Here is a 22,479-nt window from a genome sequence, read left to right as displayed (position 1 = left end):
ACTGCGAACAGTTGTAAGTCGACCGTTCGCAACTCGGGGACCGGCTGTATTCAAGATGTAGGTGTACCGTGGTTTTATAGAGGCATTAAGATATTTTCTGTCTTATTCTCTATCCCTTTTTTTTAATTATTCCTAACATTCTATTAGCTTTTTTGACTGCTACTGCACACTGAGTGGAATTTTTCAGAGAACTGTCCACAGTGACTCCAAGATCTCTCTCTTGAGTAGTAGGGTTGCTAGATGGTTTCAAAAAAAATACTTGACACACTTGACATTGCATCACAATCTACATTACATCGTATTTAGAAAATACCAGACATTTATATTTTCTCAATTTGTTTCCCGAACAGAAAGCTCAAATACTGGACTGTCCAGTTTAAAACTGGACACCTGGCAACCCTATTGAGTAGTTGTAGCTAAATTAGTCCCCATCATATTGTATGTATAGTTGGGATTATTTCTTCTAATGTGCATTTCTTCACATATATCCACATTAAATTTCATTTGCCATTTTTTTGCCCAGTCACTTAATTTGGTCAGATCTTTTTGAAGCTCTTCACAGTCTGCTTTGGTCTTAACTATCTTGAGCAGTTTGGTATCATCTGCAGATTTTGCCACCTCACTGCTAACCCTTTTCTCTAGATCATTTATAAATAAGTTGAATAGGATGGGTCCCAGGACAGACCCTTGGGGGACCCCGCTAGTTACCTCTCTCCACTAACAAAACTTACTATTTATTCCTTCTCCTTGTTTCCTGTCTTTTAACCAGTTATCAGTCCATGAAGGGATCTTCCCTCTTATCCCATGATAACTTATTTTGCTTCAGAGCCTTTGGTGAGGGACCTTGTCAAAGGCTTTCTGGAAATCTAAGTACACTATATCTTCTGGATCCCCCTTGTCCATATGTTTGTTGATCCCCTCAAAGAACTCTAGCATGATTTCTCTGCAGAAATCATGTTGACTTTCTCCCAACAAATTATGTTCATCTATGTGTCTGACAGTTTTATTCTTTACTATAGTTTCAACTAATTTGTCCAGTACTGATTTTAGATTTACTGGTCTGTAATTGCCAGGATCACCTCTTAAATATAATATCACCCTTTTAAAATATTGGTGTCACATTAGCTATCTTCCAGTCATTAGGTACAGAAGCTGATTTAAAGGATAGGTTACAAACCACAGTTAATAGTTCCGCAATTTCCATTTGAGTTCTTTCAGCATTCTTGGGTGAATGCCATCTGGTCCTGTGACTTGTTACTGTAATTTGTTCCAAAACCTCCTCTAATGACACCTCAATCGGGGACAATTCCTCAGATTTGTCACCTAAAAAGAATGGCTCAGGTTTAAATGTTCATAAAAGTGATATTACAAATACAACTTTTCACATTGCCACCCTTCTGTGTTGCTGTTGGTATGTAGCTGCCTTCAGAACTGCATGTCTAATCGGCAGCCACTAGTCTATGTTTTGCCTTCCGAGCTGGGTGGCAGTATACTTAGGAACGAGGGAGCTTGGAAAAATAACTACAAAGGAGGGGGCTCAATTAAATTATTTGACAACCAGAACTATTGTGGAAGTACAGCATTGATGTAACATTATATTGTAATAATGCCCATTTTGTGATTAACAAGTTTTTACATCCTTATGTGTCTGTATTTCATGGATCATTAAATCATTAAAAACATGGCTTGGAAAAAATAACTTGCAGTTGTCAATACAGTAAAGCTAACTAACGTCTCCATGTTCCAATTTCTAGCCGACTCTACGTATTGCAAGGTGGCCTGGCACAGCAAGAATGGAGGGTACCAGAGCTGTTGCACAGGTTACTAAAATACTTGGAACCAAAACTCACACAGGTTTACAAAAATGTCAGAGAAAGAATAGGAAGGTTAGTGTTCTCTTCTGAAGATCTTTTTGTTGTTGTTCTCTTCATATGCATTGAATACTGAAGTATTATTTTCTTTGGGTGATGACTCTCTTCCTCGGTACAGTATGTGAATATACATATATATTACTAGAATACAAATAAATAATATTTTCCCCAAAATAATGTGCCCATAAATTGCTATTTAATAGGCGCTTTTTAAACATAGGTTGGTATCTTGCTTCCCATCCTGTTGTTTCATGCAACCTCTCGTTTTCACACCGGGAGAGCTCTGAAACTCAAGAAGTAAATGAACCTCTGCCAGATAAAATAGATAGAATTTTCAAAAGCACTTAGGCTCCAAAGTGCCATTGAAAGTCTCTTAAATTGTACTAAGAAGAGCTAATGAATAATGGATCTCAGATGTGCTAGAGTGGGTTTCCTAAAAATATCAATAGTCATTGAATAATCTAGAATCGTAGCAGTTAGAGCTAGAAGGGATTTTGAGAGGCCATCTAGTTTAACCCCACATGGTGAAGCAGGACCAAATACACAATCCTAGACTATAAAAGACAAGTGTTTGACTAATCTGTCTTTAGAAACTTCAGTGACAGGGATATCTCATCGTCCCTTGGAAACTTATTCCAGTATTTAACTATCCTTATGGTCAGAAAGTTTTTCCCAATAACTATTTAAATATCCTGTGAGGCAGATTATGATTATTGTATCTTGTCCTACCTTCAATGGACATGGAGAACAATCGATCGCCATGCTTTTTAGAAGAGCCATTGCCATATTTGAAAATTGTTTCCAGGTTTCCCCGCAGTCTTCATTTCTCAAGATTAAACAATGCCCATTTTTTTAACCATTTATTATTGTATGATTCATTTTGCGTGCCTGCATAAAATGCAACTTTTAGGAAAGAGTTATAAGTAAACAATGTATCTTTTCATGTACAGTATGCAAAACAGCATGTTTGTCTGATATAAGAAAAATAATTCTACAGCAGGATATAAAGATACCTACATGCCAAATAAGATTCTGAATGCTATAAATAGACATAATGAAACATGACAAATGGGGATTTATAAAAAGTAGAAGCCATAGCATTTCTCCCCTTGATTCTTTCAGTTTCTTTTTCATTAAGTGAAAACCGTTCTTAGTCGTCAATTCAGTTTACCTCATGTTCTCACTGAGGTGTGTGTGTGTGTGTGTGTGTGTGTGTGTGTGTGTGTGTGTGTGAGAGAGAGAGAAGGATCTCAGAGTACAAATGTTGTTTGTCTCGGTGCATTACATTTTCATGGAGTAATGCCTTAAGTTAAGGCAAAGATCTGAATCAGTGATATTGCATTCTATTTCACATAGCATTTGATCTTAATTGTTTTATGATGTCTACGGGAATAATTTTTTTCCAAAGAAAGTATTACATTTCAATCAGTAAAATGCAGCAAATAACCACTGAACACATTGAATTGGTTTCTTTAAGTTGTACAACCATGTTAAAGTATAAACTGTTGCATTATTTATTTTTAGTGTTTTGACCTACATATTCATGATAGATGTTTCTTTGCCAAATACTGCTCCAACAAAGTCTCCTCATGTCCATGAATTCACTACACGAATACTTGAAAAACTCAAACCTCTTATGGAAGCAGATGAAGAAATTCAGAACCATGTTATGGAAGAGAATGGAGTTGGTGAACAAGATGAGCGAACTCAGGGCATTAAACTCTTGAAAACCAGTGAGTGGCTGAATTTAACTTGTGGAAACAGACATGTTTGGCTTCATAGAATAATGATTGAATACTGCAAGTGATGTACTTACAATGTGCAATTTTGCATTTGTTACATATGCTTTATACACGAGTGTCTGTTCCTCTTGTAGGTTGGATTGTATTAATATATAGTTTAGTCCAAATGACATGATTATATCTCGAATTATATTTATTCTAATGAGAACTCACTGGCTGTGACAGGAACACAGAGCCAAACTTTTTGTGGATGCAGCTCCACTGACATCAGTGGAAATGTGGTGGGTTATGCCAGTAGTGGATTTGGTCCATACATTTGTTCTTTTGGTTTTTGACCTTGTTATTCAGTGAGTATTTCTGTCTTTTTATAAACAGTCCTGAAGTGGTTGATGGCGAGTGCAGGTCGGTCTTTCTCTGCAGCTGTGACCGAGCAACTCCAACTCTTACCTTTGTTTTTCAAGGTACCCATTTTTAATTACTGAGCTTTTAGTTATATTTGGTTTTAAAACAAATTATAAAAATACATGAATAAAAAGCATGTAAATCCATGCTTCACTTGCATTTTTGATCGGGCTCATTTACATTCCTCTTTCGGAAGAGAAATGTAGTTTAGACGTGCCCTAGCATTCTACAGAGATTTTCAGAAAGTCCCCATGACCAGCATTTCTCAAACTGGGGTCTGTAGACCCCTGACGGTACTGTAAGGGGTACGCTGGCTCTGCTGATCAATTGCACCCCTTCCATGAGTTCTCCCCTTTCCTCCCAGCGCCTCCTGTTCCACAGCCTGAGGAGGCACTAGGAGGGAGAATAGGAGCGTAGATGGAGTGCACTTGGGAGAGGGGGTGGAAAGGAGGAGTAGTGGTGGAGCAGGGATGGGAAGAGGTAGGAGCAGGTCTTAGGGGAAGGGATGGAATGGAGGCAAGCTTGGACCTTGGGGATCTGGGAAAAATTTTAAATCAAAATGGAATCCTCTATTTGCTAAAGTTTGAGACCTGCTGCCCTAGACTTTTCCTCTCTGGTGGAAAGTTCCAAGGGCACAGCAATATCAGCCCAAAGACCTTGTAAGCGGGTCTTGAATTGCATTGGACAGTGCTACCCAATTTGTAAAGTAACCACCTTCTCCCCTTCCCCCAACTCCATCTGTGCACACTCTAGAAGATCAATTGTCTCATCTGTCACTTTTTTCAAGGATATCCCTGTCTCGGAAATCTGCATAGTGCAGACATGGATGTCAGTCTGTATCTTGCAGAACTTTAAGTGATCACTGGGGCGACTGCCTCTAATGCCATCTTTGGCTCCACAATACTGTCATCTGTAACAGACTCATCTCCGAAGTCCCAGCCCTACAAAAGGGGTACTGCTCAGGACTTACCTGCAGTGGAGCACTCATAGGGCCACTACTTGAGTAGTAACTCACTTTGCGCAGTAACAATGACTCATGGCGAAGCATGTCCCTATGGGTGCTCCACAACCTACCCACCTTCCGTCTACTTCAGGGTTCTCATTGTGACTCCATGGTAAAGAAGGAACTGAGGATGGTTAGTAACCACATGGTGGCTAGACTTGTGGCACAGCACATCCAACGGATGCTGCTACCGAAGTTCTCTGATCAGCAGCACTGGGATGCAGACATGCCTTCAGTGAAGCACTTGCAGGGGGGACATATTTAGGGAAAAAAAACAAATATTTAACTCTTCCTGTTTTGTTCTTATTTTGTAGATTGCACCAGTAGAAAATGACAATAGCTATGATGAACTCAAAAGAGATGCTAAGATGTGTTTATCGCTAATGTCTCAGGGATTGCTATATCCTCAACAAGTGCCTTTGGTACTTCAGGTGCTAAAGCAAGTGAGTCTGATCTGAATTGTTAAAATGAAGGCGCATCACTTTAAAACCAGTTGAGCTTGTTAACAGTTATGAAACCAAGAATTTCTTATTTCCTGCCATTGCTGCATGAGCAAAAGGGTTCTGTGGTTTTTGAAATGATTTGCAGCTAATATTCTTTGAGTCTGTATAGTGACACTTGCCAGTGTAACTACTTCATTTGTTTGTTTCTATATTGAAGTGGTATACATGTAACCAAAATAACGATGAATGTTTAAGTACTTAGTTAAATTCTTGGTTGCAGTATAGTAATTCACTATTAATCAGCCAAAAAAGCTGGGCTACTGAGACTGCTGACTGCTTTTTGCTTTGTAATAAATTCCGTGTTAGTGTTTGGTCATCATCAGGAATAATAAGCTGGAACTATTAACTTTGCAAATGGCTTTTGTATCAGCTGCCAATTTTTTTTAAATAACTTTTTTTTTTCTGGGCAGAAATGCATACTAATTAAGCATTGGGCTCTTTGTAAAGAAATAATTGCCTTTCTTCTAGTTTATTTACTAAAAATTATGCCCAATATTTGAAAGTATAGTTCTCTTAAGCTAAAAAAAGGTTTAAGCTTACATTTAGGTTCCTATGAATACAAGTCCTATAAGGGGAAAGTTCATGAATATTTCACATTTTGTTTCTAACAGAATATTATCACAAAAAAGCTCTGTTCCCAGTTTTATTTTTTACTTGTCAAATATTTGACACAGATAAGGTATACAATTTATTTTAAGAAATAAAAATAAGTAAGGGTTTAATAACAAATTGGCTTAAAATAAAAATGTCACTCTGAAAGGGACATAATCAATTAGAAATCTGTCTCAAAAACAAGTTGAAATGAGGTTTTAGAATGCAACATGTTCTTGGGTTCCCCGCTTCTACATTTTGTGGATTTACAATGGTATTTTTCTGCTAAAATGTATGTCTGTCCCACTTACAATTTTCTGAAAGACTCACAAAAATGAAAATAGACTATACAGAGAAATGGAGAAACTGTATAAACAGTGCTATCAACTGCACAAACTAAAAAAAAAAGCAAATAGATTTTCAATCTTCATCTACTCTCTAAAAATTACCTATTGCTGAAAATGAGTGTCAACAGCAGAAGCAGTGGTGATGAGACTTCAGCTTTCATCCATTGCTTACATCTCTTGCCAGTAACAAGCCTTTTTTCATAGACAGACCACCAAAGTCCAATAATACAAACAATTTCAGTACAAAGTTGAGCATAACTAAACTTTTTGGCCACTTAAAACTGGCTGATATCTGAGGTCACTTGTTTAGTTTCTCAGTTGTGTATATGCAGTACTACATAGCCTAAGCATTTAGATACTTTGGAAATTTAGATTTTAAAAAAATCAACAAAACAAAGTTTTGGAGAGAAAATAACTTTTATGAGTAAATTACTTCAGCAGCCCAAAAGGTTTACATAATGGTACATAACAATTTTTAGAGTAAACAAATAGCTTGTCTGTATGTCCTTGTTTTTAATTCTGTGTAATCTTTGTTGCTTACAGACAGCAAGAAGCAGTTCTTGGCATGCTAGGTACACAATACTAACCTACCTCCAAACTATGGTATTTTATAATCTCTTTATCTTCCTCAACAATGAAGAAGCAGTCCATGACATAAGATGGTTGGTTATAAAACTTTTGGAAGATGAACAGCTTGAGGTAAACATGCCGTAATATCTATTACCTTGTATTTTGACTTTCAGTGAAAGACATTGAATGTGAACGAAAAATCAGAACTGAAGTTTTTTATATTTATTTTTTTATTAATATCTATTTTCTTGCCTCTTACTGTGTACAAAGAATAGAAAGTTTTCCATACTTAGTATTCATAGAACAGTAATTTTTGTTTAATCTCTTGAATATAAAAATACTAACTTGTATAAAATTATATTCTGTATAATATTTCACTTTCAACAGGAAAACAACATTATTCCAGAAGGCATTTAATTGGCAATAAAAGTGCCTGCTTATGTCCATTCCAATATTGAGTTGTGCTTGCTGTGATCACCACCACGAGAGTTTTTCCCTCAGTGGTATCCATTAGGTTCACTCTGATGCCTCCTGGGCTACGTCTACGTTGCCGGTTTTTTTCTGAAGAAGATATGCAAATTGCGCACTCATTTGCATATCTTCTGCTGATCCTTTTTTGCGAAAGAGGTTTTGCCACTAAAAAGCCCCATATAGATGGGACCATTTGTGGGAAAAAGCCCTTTTTCCACAAGATCGCTTATTCCTCAAAAATGAGGTTTACAGGATCTTGCAAAAAAGGAGTTTTTTCCGACAAATGGCCCCGTCTACATGGAGCTTTTTAGCGGCAATAGCTCTTTCACAAAAAGGATCAGCAGAAGATATGCAAATGAGTGCATGATTTGCATATCTTCTGCAAAAAAAAAAAGGCAGTGTAGACATAGCCCTGGAGTTGCACCCTCATAGTGCCATTGTATAAGAGCCCTTCCACCACTTCAGTTCCTTCTTACTGCTGAGGCAGTCACTGAAACTGCTGCTTGACCGTACATTTTTCCTATGTGGAAGAGAACTTTGTCCTCACTCTGAGTTTGTAAGCAACAAGTAGCCAGAGGCAGTTTAATTACGAGCTGCAGCAAGGGAAAAACTGGTTCGGACGTGGGGGGGAACCCTCCCCCCCTTCGAGGCAGATCTTCGAATACAAGCAATTATAAAGCAGTTTATATACTGTCTATTAGATATAATAACAATAACAATTAGTCTCCTTCCCATTACAAACACCAATGGCTAACAGTTATTTAGTTCCACCCAGATGCTCCTTATCTCAAGGTCCCTGCCAGAGTCAGCATTCTATCCTTATCTCCATATAGAGGCGAAGGCAGCGTCTAATTACAGATCTCACTTGTCAGGCCACAGACTTAGCCTGACTCTTGCTCTCTTGTTAACAAGACCAAGATGACTGCACACAAATTCCCTTTTCCTGCCTCCACACCTACAAGGACCAATGGAGCTAGTTGATAATCTGTGAATAGTTCTTTATTTAGAGTTTGTTTCAATTAGTAGCAGACCCTGCTTACCAGGCTTACCCCTTTCCTGACACCAAGTGCCTAGAGGGATATGCCTCTATCCCTATGGTTCAAGCCATGTGCATCATGCCACAAGCTAGTGCTTGTTAGTGTCCTACATTCCAGCTGCCTCAAGTGTCTGAGGAAGGCCCATGTTCAGGAGCATTGTAGATTTTTGCAAGAGCTTCAGGCCCGGAATCAAGGAAGCACAAGGACACTAGGCTGAAATTCTTCCTTACAAAGGCAGTGCCTGGTCCCCCTTTGGAGCCAAGTCACATTGACCCAACACCAAGTATTTGGCTTCAGTAAGAAATGCTCCAGCTTCTCCAAAGGAGATACCGTGAATTTCTACTATGGGCTAGCATTCCTAGCATTGACAATCATCTCTGGTGGCAAGAAAGACTACTCTGGCATAGGACTCTCTACACTGCTCTTCACCACCAGTGCTAAGAAAGAAGCAGAGAAAAACCAACCAGGGATTATTTCCCAACTCCAAGGTGTTCAGGGCATAGAGAAGCTGACAGAGTATAACTCAGGCCACTCAGGAACACCAAGAGTGTGTACAAGTACTGTTGGCTACTGCTCTGGGAAGGGTGTTGTTGAGTTTGGCACCTTTGGACTTTTTACCAAGAGAGCCACTGGAGTTTGGGGCTACCATCTGTGCCAGAGGCATTTGAGGCAGTGAGGAAGTTAATGTCTCTCCTGGGACCACCGTCTCCTACCATTCAGGAGCTGACGCTGGCTGTGACCGCTGCCTCAGTACTGAGACCCTGGATACCATCAAAGGTCAAGCCAGCCATAATGCCACCACACTAGTCTCCACCTTCCCAGCACTGATTTCTGCCTTCCCAGTACTGCTCTCCACCTTCCCAACACCGCTCTGTTCTGATTACCAAGAAGCAACTGCTTCAGAGACTCTGCCAGTCTCTTGAGACAGAGTCATAAGCCTTCCTCAGGAGTAGAGTCCACTCTAACCAGTGATACCCAGTGGCTGAGATGAGTCAGGGTATCCTGCTGAAAGCTTGGCCACCATTGCAGTAGCAGATGTCACAGTGGCCTTTCTGGAATGTGTGGGCTTTTCAGCTACTGTAGTGTACAAAATCCCAGAGGTCGTACTCTATGGTATCAGAGTCAAGAGCTGCTGCTCCTCCAACCTCGGAGCAGAGACTGGGTCTTTATACCAAGCCTGATACTGAACTGCAAGACTCAGAACTACAGGACCCAGGCAGTGCAGAGGGCAAGGAAAAAGGTCCCTTACCAGTACAGGCATCCTCTTCCTCCTCCCCAAAGGAGGCAGAGGCAGGGGGCAGCTGAGTCCCAACTTGTACCCAGTCCCCCCCTCTCCCCCCCGGCAGCTCTGCCATTTAAATGTAGTAAGTGCTGCCTGGCTCTAACTATATTTAAAAGGCAGAGCCACAGTGGGTTCCATGCTGTGCCTCTGCCTCTTAAATGTAGTCCTTTCTTGACTAATCGAGTAGGATTGAATGCAATTTAACAGTCTTACAGCAGATTCTGCAGCCCAATTCATAGCTTCAGTCCTTGGGGTTGCCTGATAAGGCGCAGCAGAGTGTGCAGGACCTTCCATTTGAAGGCAAGTTGCTCTTATCTGAGCAAACAGACTTGAAGTTGCATAATCTAAAAGACTCTAGTGCCACCCTGAAATCCCAGGGGTTGCATACACTGGCTTCTGTGAGGAAGCACTATAAGCCCCAACTGACAGCTTGCTTCTACCCATCACAGCAGAGACGACTATAATCAGGAGAAGGAGTAGAAGCTGTAAGAGAAATCCTCCATCCCAGTCCTTGTCTTCCCTTATGCCTGCCTCCTCCCACCCTCCAATCGGCAGGGCTTAAGTAGGCATTTTGTTAATGTGCAGTTCTGATTTCCCTTATATTTGTGGACTAGTTATCCCACTTCTCTCGGTAACTGTGGTCCCACAATACTTGGATACATCCTTCAAATCAGTTGTTCCCTTTCTTCCCATCCTCCATTCTTGTCTGTCTTCAGGAACCCTTCTCAAACAACTTCTGGCCCTGGAGATACATTCTTTCCTAAGGGTGGGAGCACTGGAGGATGTTTTGCTAGAGCAAAAGGGGATGGTGGTTGAACTACATTTGGACTGCTGGCAACACGCTCTCTTCTCTACCTGTCCTGGAAGGTGGCTTTCTGGTCATCATTACTTCTGCCAGAAGTATCTTCTAGATTTAAACCCTTACTTCAGAGCTACCATATACAGTCTCCTTCAAGGACTAGGTGCATCTGCAGCTACACCTGGCCTTCCTGCCAAAGGTGGTCTCACAATTCCATAATAACCAGGATATTTTCCTATCCAGCTTCTACCCAAAATCACATGGTATCATAGAATCCTAGAACTGGAAGGGACCTTGAGAGGTCATTGAGTCCAGTTTCTGCCCTCACAGCAGGACCAAACACTGCCTAGATTATCCCGGACAGTTGTCTGTCTAACCTGCTCTTAAATATCTCCTGTGATGAAGATGCCGCTACCTCCCTAGGTAATTTATTCCAGTGCTTTACCCCCCTGACAGGAAGTTTTTTACTAATGTCCAACCTAAACCTCCTTTGCTGCAATTTAAGCCCGTTGCTTTTTGTTGTATCATCAAAGGCCAAGGAGAACAATTTTTCTCCCTCCTCCTTGTAACACCCTTTTAGATACTTGAAAACTGCTATCATGTCCCCTCTCAGTCTTTTCTTTTCTAAACTAAACAAGCCCAATTTTTTCAGTCTTTCCTCATAGGACATGTTTTCAAGACCTTTAATCATTTTTGTTGCTCTTCTCTGGACCTTCTCCAATTTCTCCCCATCTTTCTTGAAATGTGATGCTGGACACAATACTCGAATTGGGGCCTAATCATCGCAGAGTAGAGCAGAAGAATGACTTCTTATGTCTTGCTCACAACACTCCTTTTAATGCATCTCAGAATCATATTTGCTTTTTTTGCAATAGTGTCACCGTATTGACTCATGTTTAGTTTGTGGTCCACTATAACCCCTAGATTCCTTTCTGCTGTGTATGTGTATTATATATAATTATATACTGTACAGTGCACAGTCATACTGAAAAATGTTAATGTTTCAGCCACAACTGAGCAGTTCTATGTCTGGTCACGAAATACCATTTTGTTCTGTAGTTATTTGCCATGGCCAATATATCCGTAATGCCTAACATAAAGTCCATTTTCATGTAACATACAGGCAGTCCCCGGGTTACGTACAAGATAGGGACTGTAGGTTTGTTCTTAAGTTGAATTTGTATGTAAGTCGGAACTGGTACATATTGTAGGGGAAACTCTAGCCAAACATTTCTCCAGAGCTCAGTTTTATTCTCCCACACCTCACTTCCCTCAGTCCTTTATTCTCAAGCTGAGGTGTCTGCTGAGAAAAGCCGCTCCGCGTCTCCCTGGTCTGCTGGGGGGGGGGGGCGCACTAGCTTCGCATCTCCCTGGTCTGCTGGTGGGGAGCAGATAGTGCGGGGTTGTCTAACCCCGTTTGTAAGTAGGGATCCGATGTAAGTCGGATCCATGTAACCCTGGGACTGCCTGTATTTATCTTCCTGGAAGGGCAAGAGTACCTTTTGTGTCATGCTCTTGTGTAAAATCTGTTTGAAAGTATGAAGAGTCTTAGTAGTGAAAATCTAATCTGCGTTAGGTGATTTGCAAATAATTCTTAAAACATAAATATAGAATTAATATTTCCAATTGTACAAGAATGTGCCTTGTATTTAAAAAACAGCAATTTAACCTTCTACTCCCAGTGCACTGATTTCATTCTCCAGCGGGTCTCTTAGTTATCAGTTATGTCACTGCATGTTATAGTTGAATAAGAGTTGGTGAGCCTGGCTATTTTGTTATTCTTACTAATCAAATCATTCATCACATAATCCAACATTTACATAATTTACAAAAGTTGCTGTTCACTTTTAATAGCTACATAGATTTGCAGATAATTAAATAAAATGTATATCCTTGAACTGCTGAGGTAGAAATCAGCAAAAGCTATTTTGTGTAGTAATCTCTTGCAATCATGTTGCTACCATGGAAACCTTACTTTACTGTGACAGTAATCTTGCTTTTTCATTATAAGAATTGGCAAGTTCCAGTATGTTTCAGTAATTACCATAGCATTGCTTTCATCACTCTGTTTAATGAGAAGGTGATTTCATTTTTAATAGTCTGTATACTTTGTCTTTTTGTTCTGGGATAAAACATGACAGACAAATTCTTAGTTATGAACTGTATTTTCAGATTATTTTAAGTAAAAATGCTAAAATTGATGTCTCTCACCACCAGTTCTTTTGCCTCTTTCTTAGTGGATTGTTACATTTCTAAAAACAATGAGTAGTCCTGTGGCACCTTAGGTACATCTACACTACAGAGGAAGAACGAAGCTGCCATTGTCGATCTTCTAGGGTTCAAATTAGCAGTCTAGTTAAGACAGCTAATTCGAAGTGAGAGGGGCACTCCGGTCAATGCCGGGAACCCTGCATTCACGAGGACTAAGGGAAGTTGAAGGAAGCGTGTTCTTCCTTTGACTTCCTGCAGTGTATACAGTGCCAAAAGTCAAGTTAAGGTGCTTTAACTTCAGCTACTCAGCTAATGTAGCTGAAGTTGTGTACCTTAATTCAACTTTGTCCTAAAGACTAACAAAATATATATAAAAAACAACAAATGGTCTGGTAGAACTTTATAGACTAACAAGACACGTAGCTGGTATCATGAACTTTCGTGAGCACAGCCCACTTCTTCAGATGACCGGAGATGACTCCCATCATCTGAAGAAGTGGGCTGTGCCCACAAAAGCTCATGATAGAAGCTACATGTTTTGTTAGTCTATAAAGTTCTACCAGACCATTTGTTGTTCTTTTTCTGTAACAGACTAACTCGGCTACCCCCTGAAGCTTCTGAAAATATATACAGCTTCATGAGCTTTCATGGGCAAAACCCACTTCTTCAGATGAGCTCATGCAGCAGCTGAAAATAGTTTCTATTCCATAGCTTTTAGCTCATCATACAAGCCTCCTGGCTTATGAATTCTTAAATATGAGTGATGTTAATGGGCATTGCAATAAATATATATGAAAATGATGCCTTATTAATTTGTGATTGTAAGTCCTTTGTTTCTAGGTGCTTCTTGCAATAGTAACTAGATTTGACAATACTGAAAACTGATTCTATTACAGTGAACAGTAATGTAAATTATTAGAAACCTAGTGAGCCTGCTCACTTTACAGCCAGGCTTCCACTTATTCTGAGACTTGCATTGGCACTTCATGTTTCATTTAATAGCTTTAGTCCTTAAGAGGCTCATAAATTGCTGATAAACAGTACTGGCAGACTGTTTCACTTTATAGTTTACACTATTAATAAAGTGGATCATACGTTGTAGATATGTAAATGGCAGGAAGTCTCAAGAGCCTATTGTTAACTTCCTATGTTTAATTATTACAACACTTGTAGCTATATTTTATTGCTTTGTGGAGGTTCAGAACATTATGTTCAAGGATATAATTTATTATAATCTGCTGCATTGGATTCAGAGCGTTGGTAGGTGTTTGTAGTCTAGATGGATGAACATTCTGTTTAGTGGAAGTATAACAGTATGTACTTATCAGTAAATGAGGCTGCTGTTAGCATTTTAATAAATTAATTGGGCTTTCAGATTTGTAAATGTTAGAATGTTCTTATGGTCAGCCCATAACCTCCATTTTAATAGCAATGGGCCTGTTATGAGAGAACCAAATTTGAGGTGACATAAAGCAGAACCTATGTTTCTACAATTTATGATTTTTTTTTGTATAGTTCTCTGATTTTTAATGTCCTTTTAGGAGTGATGATGTAACATTTAGCAGGCATAGCTATTTTTGTAAGCAAACAAACAGTAATTTAATTGTCTTCAAATATAATTATGCCCAGTTACATTTAAAAAAAAATTGTAGAATTTGTGCGTAATTTGTTGAAATTGATTTGGCTTATACTTTTGTTAACTTAGTTACAATAGAGTGATGTGTATCTCCAACATACCTATTTTTACAAGCCAGTTTACTGATGGATTAAACTCGGCTCAAGGCAGTAAAATGACAACTGGAGAGTTACAGAACTAAGTCAGTGACTGTGTCCTACTGACACTATAGTATCCCCTAATAATCCAACATTGTTTATAAACATATGCCAGAATTACAAGATTATGAAGAGAATTGTGGTAATTCAGCCATAATACAATATGGCCTGATAAATTTCCCTAGTTTCAGCTAGGATACTAAATATCAGGAATATATACATTCTTAAACTTGTATACATCCAAGTTGTTCATCTTATGTTGTGGATTCTGATGGTTTCTTATGTAGCAAGGAAGAAATAAAATACTTGGGGTAAAGGTGTACTTTTCCCTATGTAAACAGATCTTAGTGTACCAATTTCATTAATGGGCAAAGCAGGTAATTGTATTTATATATTTTCTATAAAATCTCAGTAGCATTATTATACATTGTTTTGGATTATATATTTATCACATAAGTCTATTTTTAAAAATTCAAAATCAGTTGCTGTTTTAGCTTACAACACAAGTTTGTTGATACTGAAATTTTGTTTGCTGCAGTCGTGGATCACAAATTTTGTCTACCTGTATAATGACCGTTTTAAAACTATATATGAACGTTATTTATTGCTTTGTATGTGACACTTTAGTATACCAATTTCATTTAATAACCTACTAAGATATGGTAATAAAAACTTGAAAGATCTTTCCCAAGCACTGTATGCCAACATGATCTAACTAGAAGTCCAAAAGGGCCGTAATAAAAGTCAGCTGTGCATGTTTACTGTAGTAATTGATGTAGCTGATGTTTCTGTTTTTAGGTGAGAGAAATGGCTGCTACCACACTGAGTGGTCTGCTACAGTGCAACTTTCTCACTATGGATAGCCCCATGCAGGCTCACTTTGAACAGCTCTGCAAGACAAGACTACCGAAAAAGAGAAAGCGAGACCTTGGCACAGCAGTAGATACAATTCCTTCTGCAGGTAAAACAAAATACAGGACTATGTAGCACTTTAAAGACTAACAGGATGGTTTATTAGATGATGAGCTTTCGTGGGCCAGACCCACTTCCTCAGATCAAATAATGGAAGAAAACAGTCACAACCATATATACCAAAGGATACAATTAAAAAAAATGAACAGGACAAATCACATTTCAGAACAGAAGGGAGATGCAGGGGGGGAGGGAAAGGAAAGTGAATGCCTGTGAGTTAATGATATTAGAGGTGGGAAAGGGTAGATGTCTGTGAGTTAATGGTATTAGAGGTGATAATTGGGGAAGCTATCTTTGTAATGGGTAAGGTAGTTGGGGTCTATGTTCAGCCCCCACGGATAGTGTCGAATTTTCGCATGAATGCCAGTTCAGAGGATTCCCTTTCAAGTGCAGATTTGAAAGTCTTCTGAAGTAGGATGCAGGTGATTAGGTCATTGAGACAGTGTCCTTTCTGGTTGAAATGGCAAGAAACTGTTTTTTCTTTGTGATCCTGTCTAATGTCTGTTTTGTGGGCATTGATTCTTTGGCGAAGTGTCTGAGACGTTTGTCTAATGTACATAGCAGACGGACACTTTCGGCACATGATAGAATAGATTATATTTCTGGAGGCGCAGGAATATGTATTCTTGATCTTATAACTCACTTGGTTAGGCCCAATAATGGTGTCAGCAGAGTGAATATGTGGACAAAGCTGGCAACGGGGTTTGTTGCAAGGGAAAGTACCAGGGTTGGTATTAGTGTGGTATGTCCTGTGGTTGTTGGTAAGAATCATCTTGAGGTTAGGTGGTTGTCTATAGGAGACTATGGGTCTGTCTCCCAGAGCTTCTTGGAGTTTAGTGTCCTGTTCCAGTATAGGCTGTAGTTTATTGATAATGTGTTGGACAGGTTTTAAGTTGGGAGCTGTAGGTGATGACAAGTGGTGTTCTATTGTTGGTTTTCTTGGGTCTGTCTTGAAGTAGATGGTTTCTAGGTATTCATTTGGCTCTTTCAATTTGCTTTTTTATTTCTCCGGGTGGGTAGTTGAGGTTTATAAATGCTTGGTAGAGATCCTGAAGTTTCTGGTCTCTGTCAGTGGGATTAGAGCAGATGCGGTTGTATCGAAGGGCTTGGCCATGGATGATGAATCGTATGGTGTGTGAAAGACACTGCCTCAAAGAAGCAAACTATACATTAAAAAAGTGGTTCAGTTAGTTTAATTACATTATCCTTAAACAGCTTAGTATGTGAATAACCCAGATGCCTAGAACATGCCCTGCAGTTAAGGAGAACTTTTTAAGGAGTATATGTAAAGAAACATCTGTGTATACAAATATTTATAAAACTTAGATGTTTATAAACCATCATGACAAAACATTTTTGTTTATAGAGTTGACTTGTTTAATATATGTTTGGGATTGGCACCCCATTGTGCTAGGATCAATACATGAAGAGATGAGGAGTAATTAGGATCTCTAATTTGAACTACCTACTCCATGCTGCGTGTAGCCACGGGCACGGAGTTCGGACTAAGGGGGGATTTAAAAATGGCAGCGCCCGGGAACATGCAAATGAAGCCCGGGATATTTTAATTCCGGGCTTCATTTGCAACTCCGCTTGCCCTCATTTGCCTACCTAGCTCGAACTCACAAGCTAGTGTAGACATACCCATAGATAGTTTGGGTGCTGATGTGGTGTACATGTTAACTAACAATATACTACTACAGAGCAGCTATATGATCAGATTAGTAAGTTTTTGTGGTTTATTCTTACACCTGGGTGTACTGTTTACCAATGGACATATATTCAGAGACTCACTGTTGGCAGACAGGATACTGGGCTAGATGGACTTTTGGTCTGACCCAGTATGGCCATTCTTATGTTCTTATGGCATTAGACGCAGCAGACTTGGCAGCCAGGGTAGTCACAATGGCGGTGGTTGTTAGGTGCTGCTCCTAGCTTTGTACTGCTCAACTCTTGTAGGAAATGCAGACCTCCATCCAGGACTTTCCCTTCGATGGGACCAGATGGATGTGAGGCTGCCTGGGCTAACGGATAGCAGGGCCACCTTTCACTCATTGAGCATGTATACACCACCATAAGCAGCTTGGGCCTCCCCTGCCACCCAGGCCTTGGCAACCTCATCAAGGGCTTGCACAGAGAAGGGACAGATGCTGGTTTTGATAGTCACCTTTCCTCTTCCCAGTCACCTGCCCATCCTGGCATGGTGAAGCTTTCAGGAGGCCATAAGCACTCATTTTGAGGGTGTTCTTGAAAGCAATGCCCCAGTTAGTTTATTGGATCCATCTTATTTCTTCTTCAGGCTGTCTTTGTCCCTACCATTTGGCCCAGTCTGGGATTACCCTGGACTTTTAGGTATTGAACATAGTATCTTGGAACTATACCTTGCAGTTTTTGACTTGACTGCCAATGACAAATTATATTTAATGTGTATTTCTTCTAGTACTTTTCATATTTTAAAAATTTCTGAAAGAGAAGTTGAATCTAGCTGTGTTGTGGAAACATATCTTGAGAGATTTGCATCCTTTCACATGTATATTATGCCTTTCATTACAGACTTGGTTAAGCGCCATGCTGGTGTGCTAGGACTTAGTGCATGTATTTTGTCAAGCCCTTACGATGTACCTACTTGGATGCCCCAGCTTCTGATGGACCTCAGTGCTCACCTAAACGATCCTCAGCCCATTGAGGTAAAAATAGTTTGATTCCATTTCTTTTTTTCTGATTAGTCTACCTAATCTAAAAACATATCTATCACCCTTACTTTAGCTTTCTGAAGAAAGACTGTGAAGAGATATGTCACACAGTGCACTATTTTTTCTTCAAAAGCTATTTTAATTCAAAGGCACCTTATGAAAACACACCAATTCCTTGCCCTATTTCTACTTCTGCCTCAGTTGCTTTTAAGCTAGAGCCAAAATTAAGTAGAAATCTGAGTTATTTATAATGGAATCATTGGGTAGAGACCAGGTCCTCTAAAATTGCAGCCTGATCTATAAAAGTACTGGAAATTCATATGAGCAACTCAGAGTGGCTTTGAATGGAAATACTTAAGTACCTTTAGCTGTTGCTAATGTTCTGATTATTGTTTATTAATGCAGTGTGTTAACTTCGTGGAGGGGAATTTCCTGGAAAGAGCTAATCAGTTCTTCTAGGGCTGACTTCTACTGAATCACAAAAACTAAATGTGGAGAGTGCATATAATATTTTGCCTTTGAGGTGCACCAAATGAGATATGTTAAATAATGGGAATAACATCTTTGGAATGTCACTCACAAAATGGTTGGGAGATGAAACTTGTACGTGAAAGTTGTACGTGACCAAACAAATATTATGTAAGCCTTTGATGTTGTCTGCCCACCAGTGAAAAACACAGCAGAGCCAGAGCCCCTGCAGCTGCAGCAGTAAGATTGAAAATTGAGAGGAGGGAAGAAAACTATTTTGATCAAGATTAATTAGAATTTATGATAGGGCTCCAAAGTGCCAAAAAACACAACCTAGCAAAAGTTCTTTCATCATACATCAGCCTTGACAACACTGATCTAGAGAGACTAGAATTCAAAACTTGTTGTAAATTCTAAAATCTTCCAAATCTGGACTGGATGAATTTTTGGGGGCCCATTCCATACTTTCCAGCTGTCCAAATATATGTACATGCCCGTTTTAGAAGTGTAATAGAAATATGGAATTACCCTGTTACATCTAAATATTTGTTATCGGGTTTAGGAACACTTCCTAAAGATGTAAAGAGCTTTAAAAATATCAGATTAATACAGATCAAATTTTGTGTTGCCTGCTACACAGATGACAGTAAAGAAAACACTGTCCAATTTCCGGAGGACGCACCATGACAACTGGCAGGAGCACAAACAGCAGTTCACTGATGACCAGCTGCTTGTCCTTACAGACCTCTTAGTATCACCATGCTATTATGCTTAAATAGGTAAGCCTGCAGGGGCATTTTTAATTACCCTGTTTTGTAGAACCACAAGAACACAGATAAAGATATAATGTTTTTAATTATTTTTATTTCAGGTGCTTCTTGGAAAAATGAAGACTTAGAAACATCTCTGCAAAAATAAAGGAAACTCAAAACTAATTTATTGTGTATAGAACTTTTAGTCTTGTAAATCCTGATGCCTAATCAAAAACATTTTAAATACGAACATTAGGTCCTAACAGCTCTCTTCATCAAGAATTACAACTCCACAGGGAGTAGCTGTGGGAGGCCAGCAGCCTTCCATTACTGCATCTGCAGGGCTGGATCGTTACTTGTTTCAATGCATACTGTCATGGGCCTAGCCACCTTCACACTGCATTCACTCTCTTACAGGATCCAACTCTTTCTCTCGCCTCTGTTTTTCTTTCTTACTTCATGTGCCTAGTCATTTTTTTACATCTGTGGATTTGCACAGCACAAACTCCTGCAAGGCTGAACATTCTAAGAGAAGTGCTCCAGTTTTGGCTGACACTTTTTTTTTTTTTAATTTGATCAGCCCGCAGGAGCTGATACCTACAAATTTTAAACCCATCTGATCCCATGACAAGAGGCCAGGAACCTGTTTTTCTCAAAGGATCCACTGCTTGCATTCAAGCACCCACTGAGATTAGATGACAAGCTCTGTATCATTTAATTGAGCTGAAAACTGAACAACCCTTTTAAATCTTACCTTTGGTGGAAATGTAAACATCTGTTCTGCCCTCTACAGCCTAGATCAGTACTATGGACAGTGGGACAATTTCCATGGCCTGGCCTGGCCATAGTTTGACCACGTGCACAACTTAAACTCATGACCAGTTGTAGCTTCCCTAAAAGTGGAAGGCTGTGGGTCTTTTTATTTGACTAGAGCCCATAGAGAGACATTTTTTGCTATCAAGCAATGTTTTAATTCAGAGAATGAAGAGTATGTACAGTGTGCAAAAGCACTGAATGGCTACATTTTTTAACAGAATATTCTCATTAAAAAGACTTATTGGTCACTATTTGGATATTTGGAGAAGCATACCTTGCATAAATGGAAGACTGCTAAGGTTGTGGAAGTTCTGTTTTTAGGGGTGGGTGGGTTTTTTTTTGTTTGTTTTTGCCTGCAAATTTGTTCAGAGACTGATATCTATTGGCTATTTAATTACCTGTTTAATATGTGTTACATAGATGTAAAAGACTGTATAAATTGTAGAGGCGTTGCTTTCAGAAGACATTGTACAGTTTGCACCATTTTACATAACACCATTGTGAGATTAATTTGTAAAAATTCACACTTAGATGTTAATACTATAGTGCTTCTGGCTTTTGCATCAAATCAAATGCGATTAGTTTTTTTTAATTATTTTCTTTAGCAAAATATGGCTCCTTGTTTAAAAGACAGAAATTTTATTTTGTTTTAGTTTTCATTTATCTCATACCTGCATCTGATGAGGATTTTAATGAAACATTTGTGGCCATCTCTAAATGCTAACATCACATGTTTTGATGTGATAAGATTGTAGAATGCAGAGTACCTCCTACAATGAATTAGTTAACAAGTGGATGTGTTTCATCTTTCACATAACCTGTACAGTCTTCCTTACAGGAACACTAAAATACATTTTGAAATATCTACCTGCTGATTGAGTGACTCGATACAAATTTTAAGCACAGCAGTGTTCCTAGTCCAGTATTTACTAAGTGTCAGCACACAGACGTAACCACTGTATAGCGTAGTGCCAAAATCATTTCAATTGTGTACCTAGTTTAAAACCCAATAAATGGATTGTTTGTAACATCTGCATTTTTTGTCTGTCTTGAGCAAAAAGTTCACTACTTTCAGGATCTAATTTAGGATTGTCTTCTCTAATTGCTATGGGGTTTTTGTGTTAGCTCTATATGCATTGTGGAACACAAGAGAATTCAGGTTGTTTATGCAGTGCAGCGTGCAGGTTGCCATTTTAAAATTTTGTTTGATACAAAATAGTCTCTTTACCATCACTGAAATGCACTGCTTCAGGAACAGACTATGGCATCTGTTCTAACATCACACAGCACCACGGTTAAAGACAGTAATTGAATTTGCTAGGTAGGGGTAATTTTCAGTGGGCACAAGGTAATCACACAAATGGAAGTTTGGCCACGATACTGAGATCAATACCATTCTACCGAGAAGAGTTCTTTGGGATACTTATCCACAAGTGAACACAAGCTTTTTTATATGACTGCCTAGAATTAACATTTAAACAGCAAATTTACCTTAACACCTTACTTGAGCTATTCAGTCTGCAGCTGCAGAGGGAAGAGTGCCATTTGTTGAATGACCATTCTCTATTCTTGTAGGATCCTAGGTTTTATTTTGTTCTTGCATTGATATGTTGGTGTTGAGGATGCCTGTCAAAGGCTTTACCTTCAGGACCCTGAATTTACTAGTCAAACAGATGTCTAAAGTCCAAGAAATTCAGATCTCTCCAGTCACATAAAAATTAACTTTGAAAGCACTATTGTAGAAAGCACATGCAATAATCTGTACTACTTAAAGGACAACAGTTCTTTGATGTCCGATTGATGTCGGAAAGCAGAGGGTTCCGCTATGCTCCTTATGCTGGGGTTTAGGGTAATTGACATAGGAATCAGATCCACCAGCTTTACATGAATTGAAAATTCCCATTTTCAGGTGGCAACCTATGGTCAGATTATGGAACTGGGATTAAAAGTGGTCTGAGAATATGGCCCTGTGTTCCAAAGATATTCACTGTACTGTAGCTAATAAGTAAGTAGCATTGACCGTGGTAGGTGAGCTCTGCAATTCAGGAGTAAATGGCTCAATTTGAAAATTGCCTGGGATAGAAAGGTACTTGTGATTCTGCAAATACATTTGCCTTTTGACTATTTCTTCTGTGACTCAGATTAATTTCATTCTGTGGTAGGGTTGGGCCATGAC

General features: G+C 39.1%; 1 protein-coding gene across 2 annotated transcripts in view; it reads left to right on the top strand.

Moving 5' to 3' along the window:
- The window catches only part of PSME4 (proteasome activator subunit 4), a 142,189-nt gene extending 120,858 nt beyond the window's left edge, over window positions 1-21,331 (top strand). For both annotated transcript variants that reach the window (XM_006122111.5, XM_075925476.2), the window contains 9 exons: window positions 1,755-1,886; window positions 3,396-3,604; window positions 3,989-4,074; window positions 5,333-5,461; window positions 7,003-7,158; window positions 15,401-15,563; window positions 18,128-18,261; window positions 19,376-19,514; window positions 19,607-21,331. In XM_006122111.5, the coding sequence (XP_006122173.3) occupies window positions 1,755-1,886; window positions 3,396-3,604; window positions 3,989-4,074; window positions 5,333-5,461; window positions 7,003-7,158; window positions 15,401-15,563; window positions 18,128-18,261; window positions 19,376-19,510 (1,144 nt within the window). In that variant the 3' untranslated portion in view covers window positions 19,511-19,514; window positions 19,607-21,331. The remainder of the gene's footprint in view (window positions 1-1,754; window positions 1,887-3,395; window positions 3,605-3,988; window positions 4,075-5,332; window positions 5,462-7,002; window positions 7,159-15,400; window positions 15,564-18,127; window positions 18,262-19,375; window positions 19,515-19,606) is intronic.
- Window positions 21,332-22,479: the final 1,148 nt, after the last annotated feature.

Source organism: Pelodiscus sinensis, chromosome 3 (genome assembly GCF_052426305.1).
Source record: "Pelodiscus sinensis isolate ZL-2025 chromosome 3, ASM5242630v1, whole genome shotgun sequence".
NCBI lineage: Eukaryota > Metazoa > Chordata > Testudines > Trionychidae > Pelodiscus > Pelodiscus sinensis.
The sequence above is the reverse complement of the archived record's forward strand: the minus strand, read 5'-3'. Positions and strand labels throughout refer to the sequence as shown.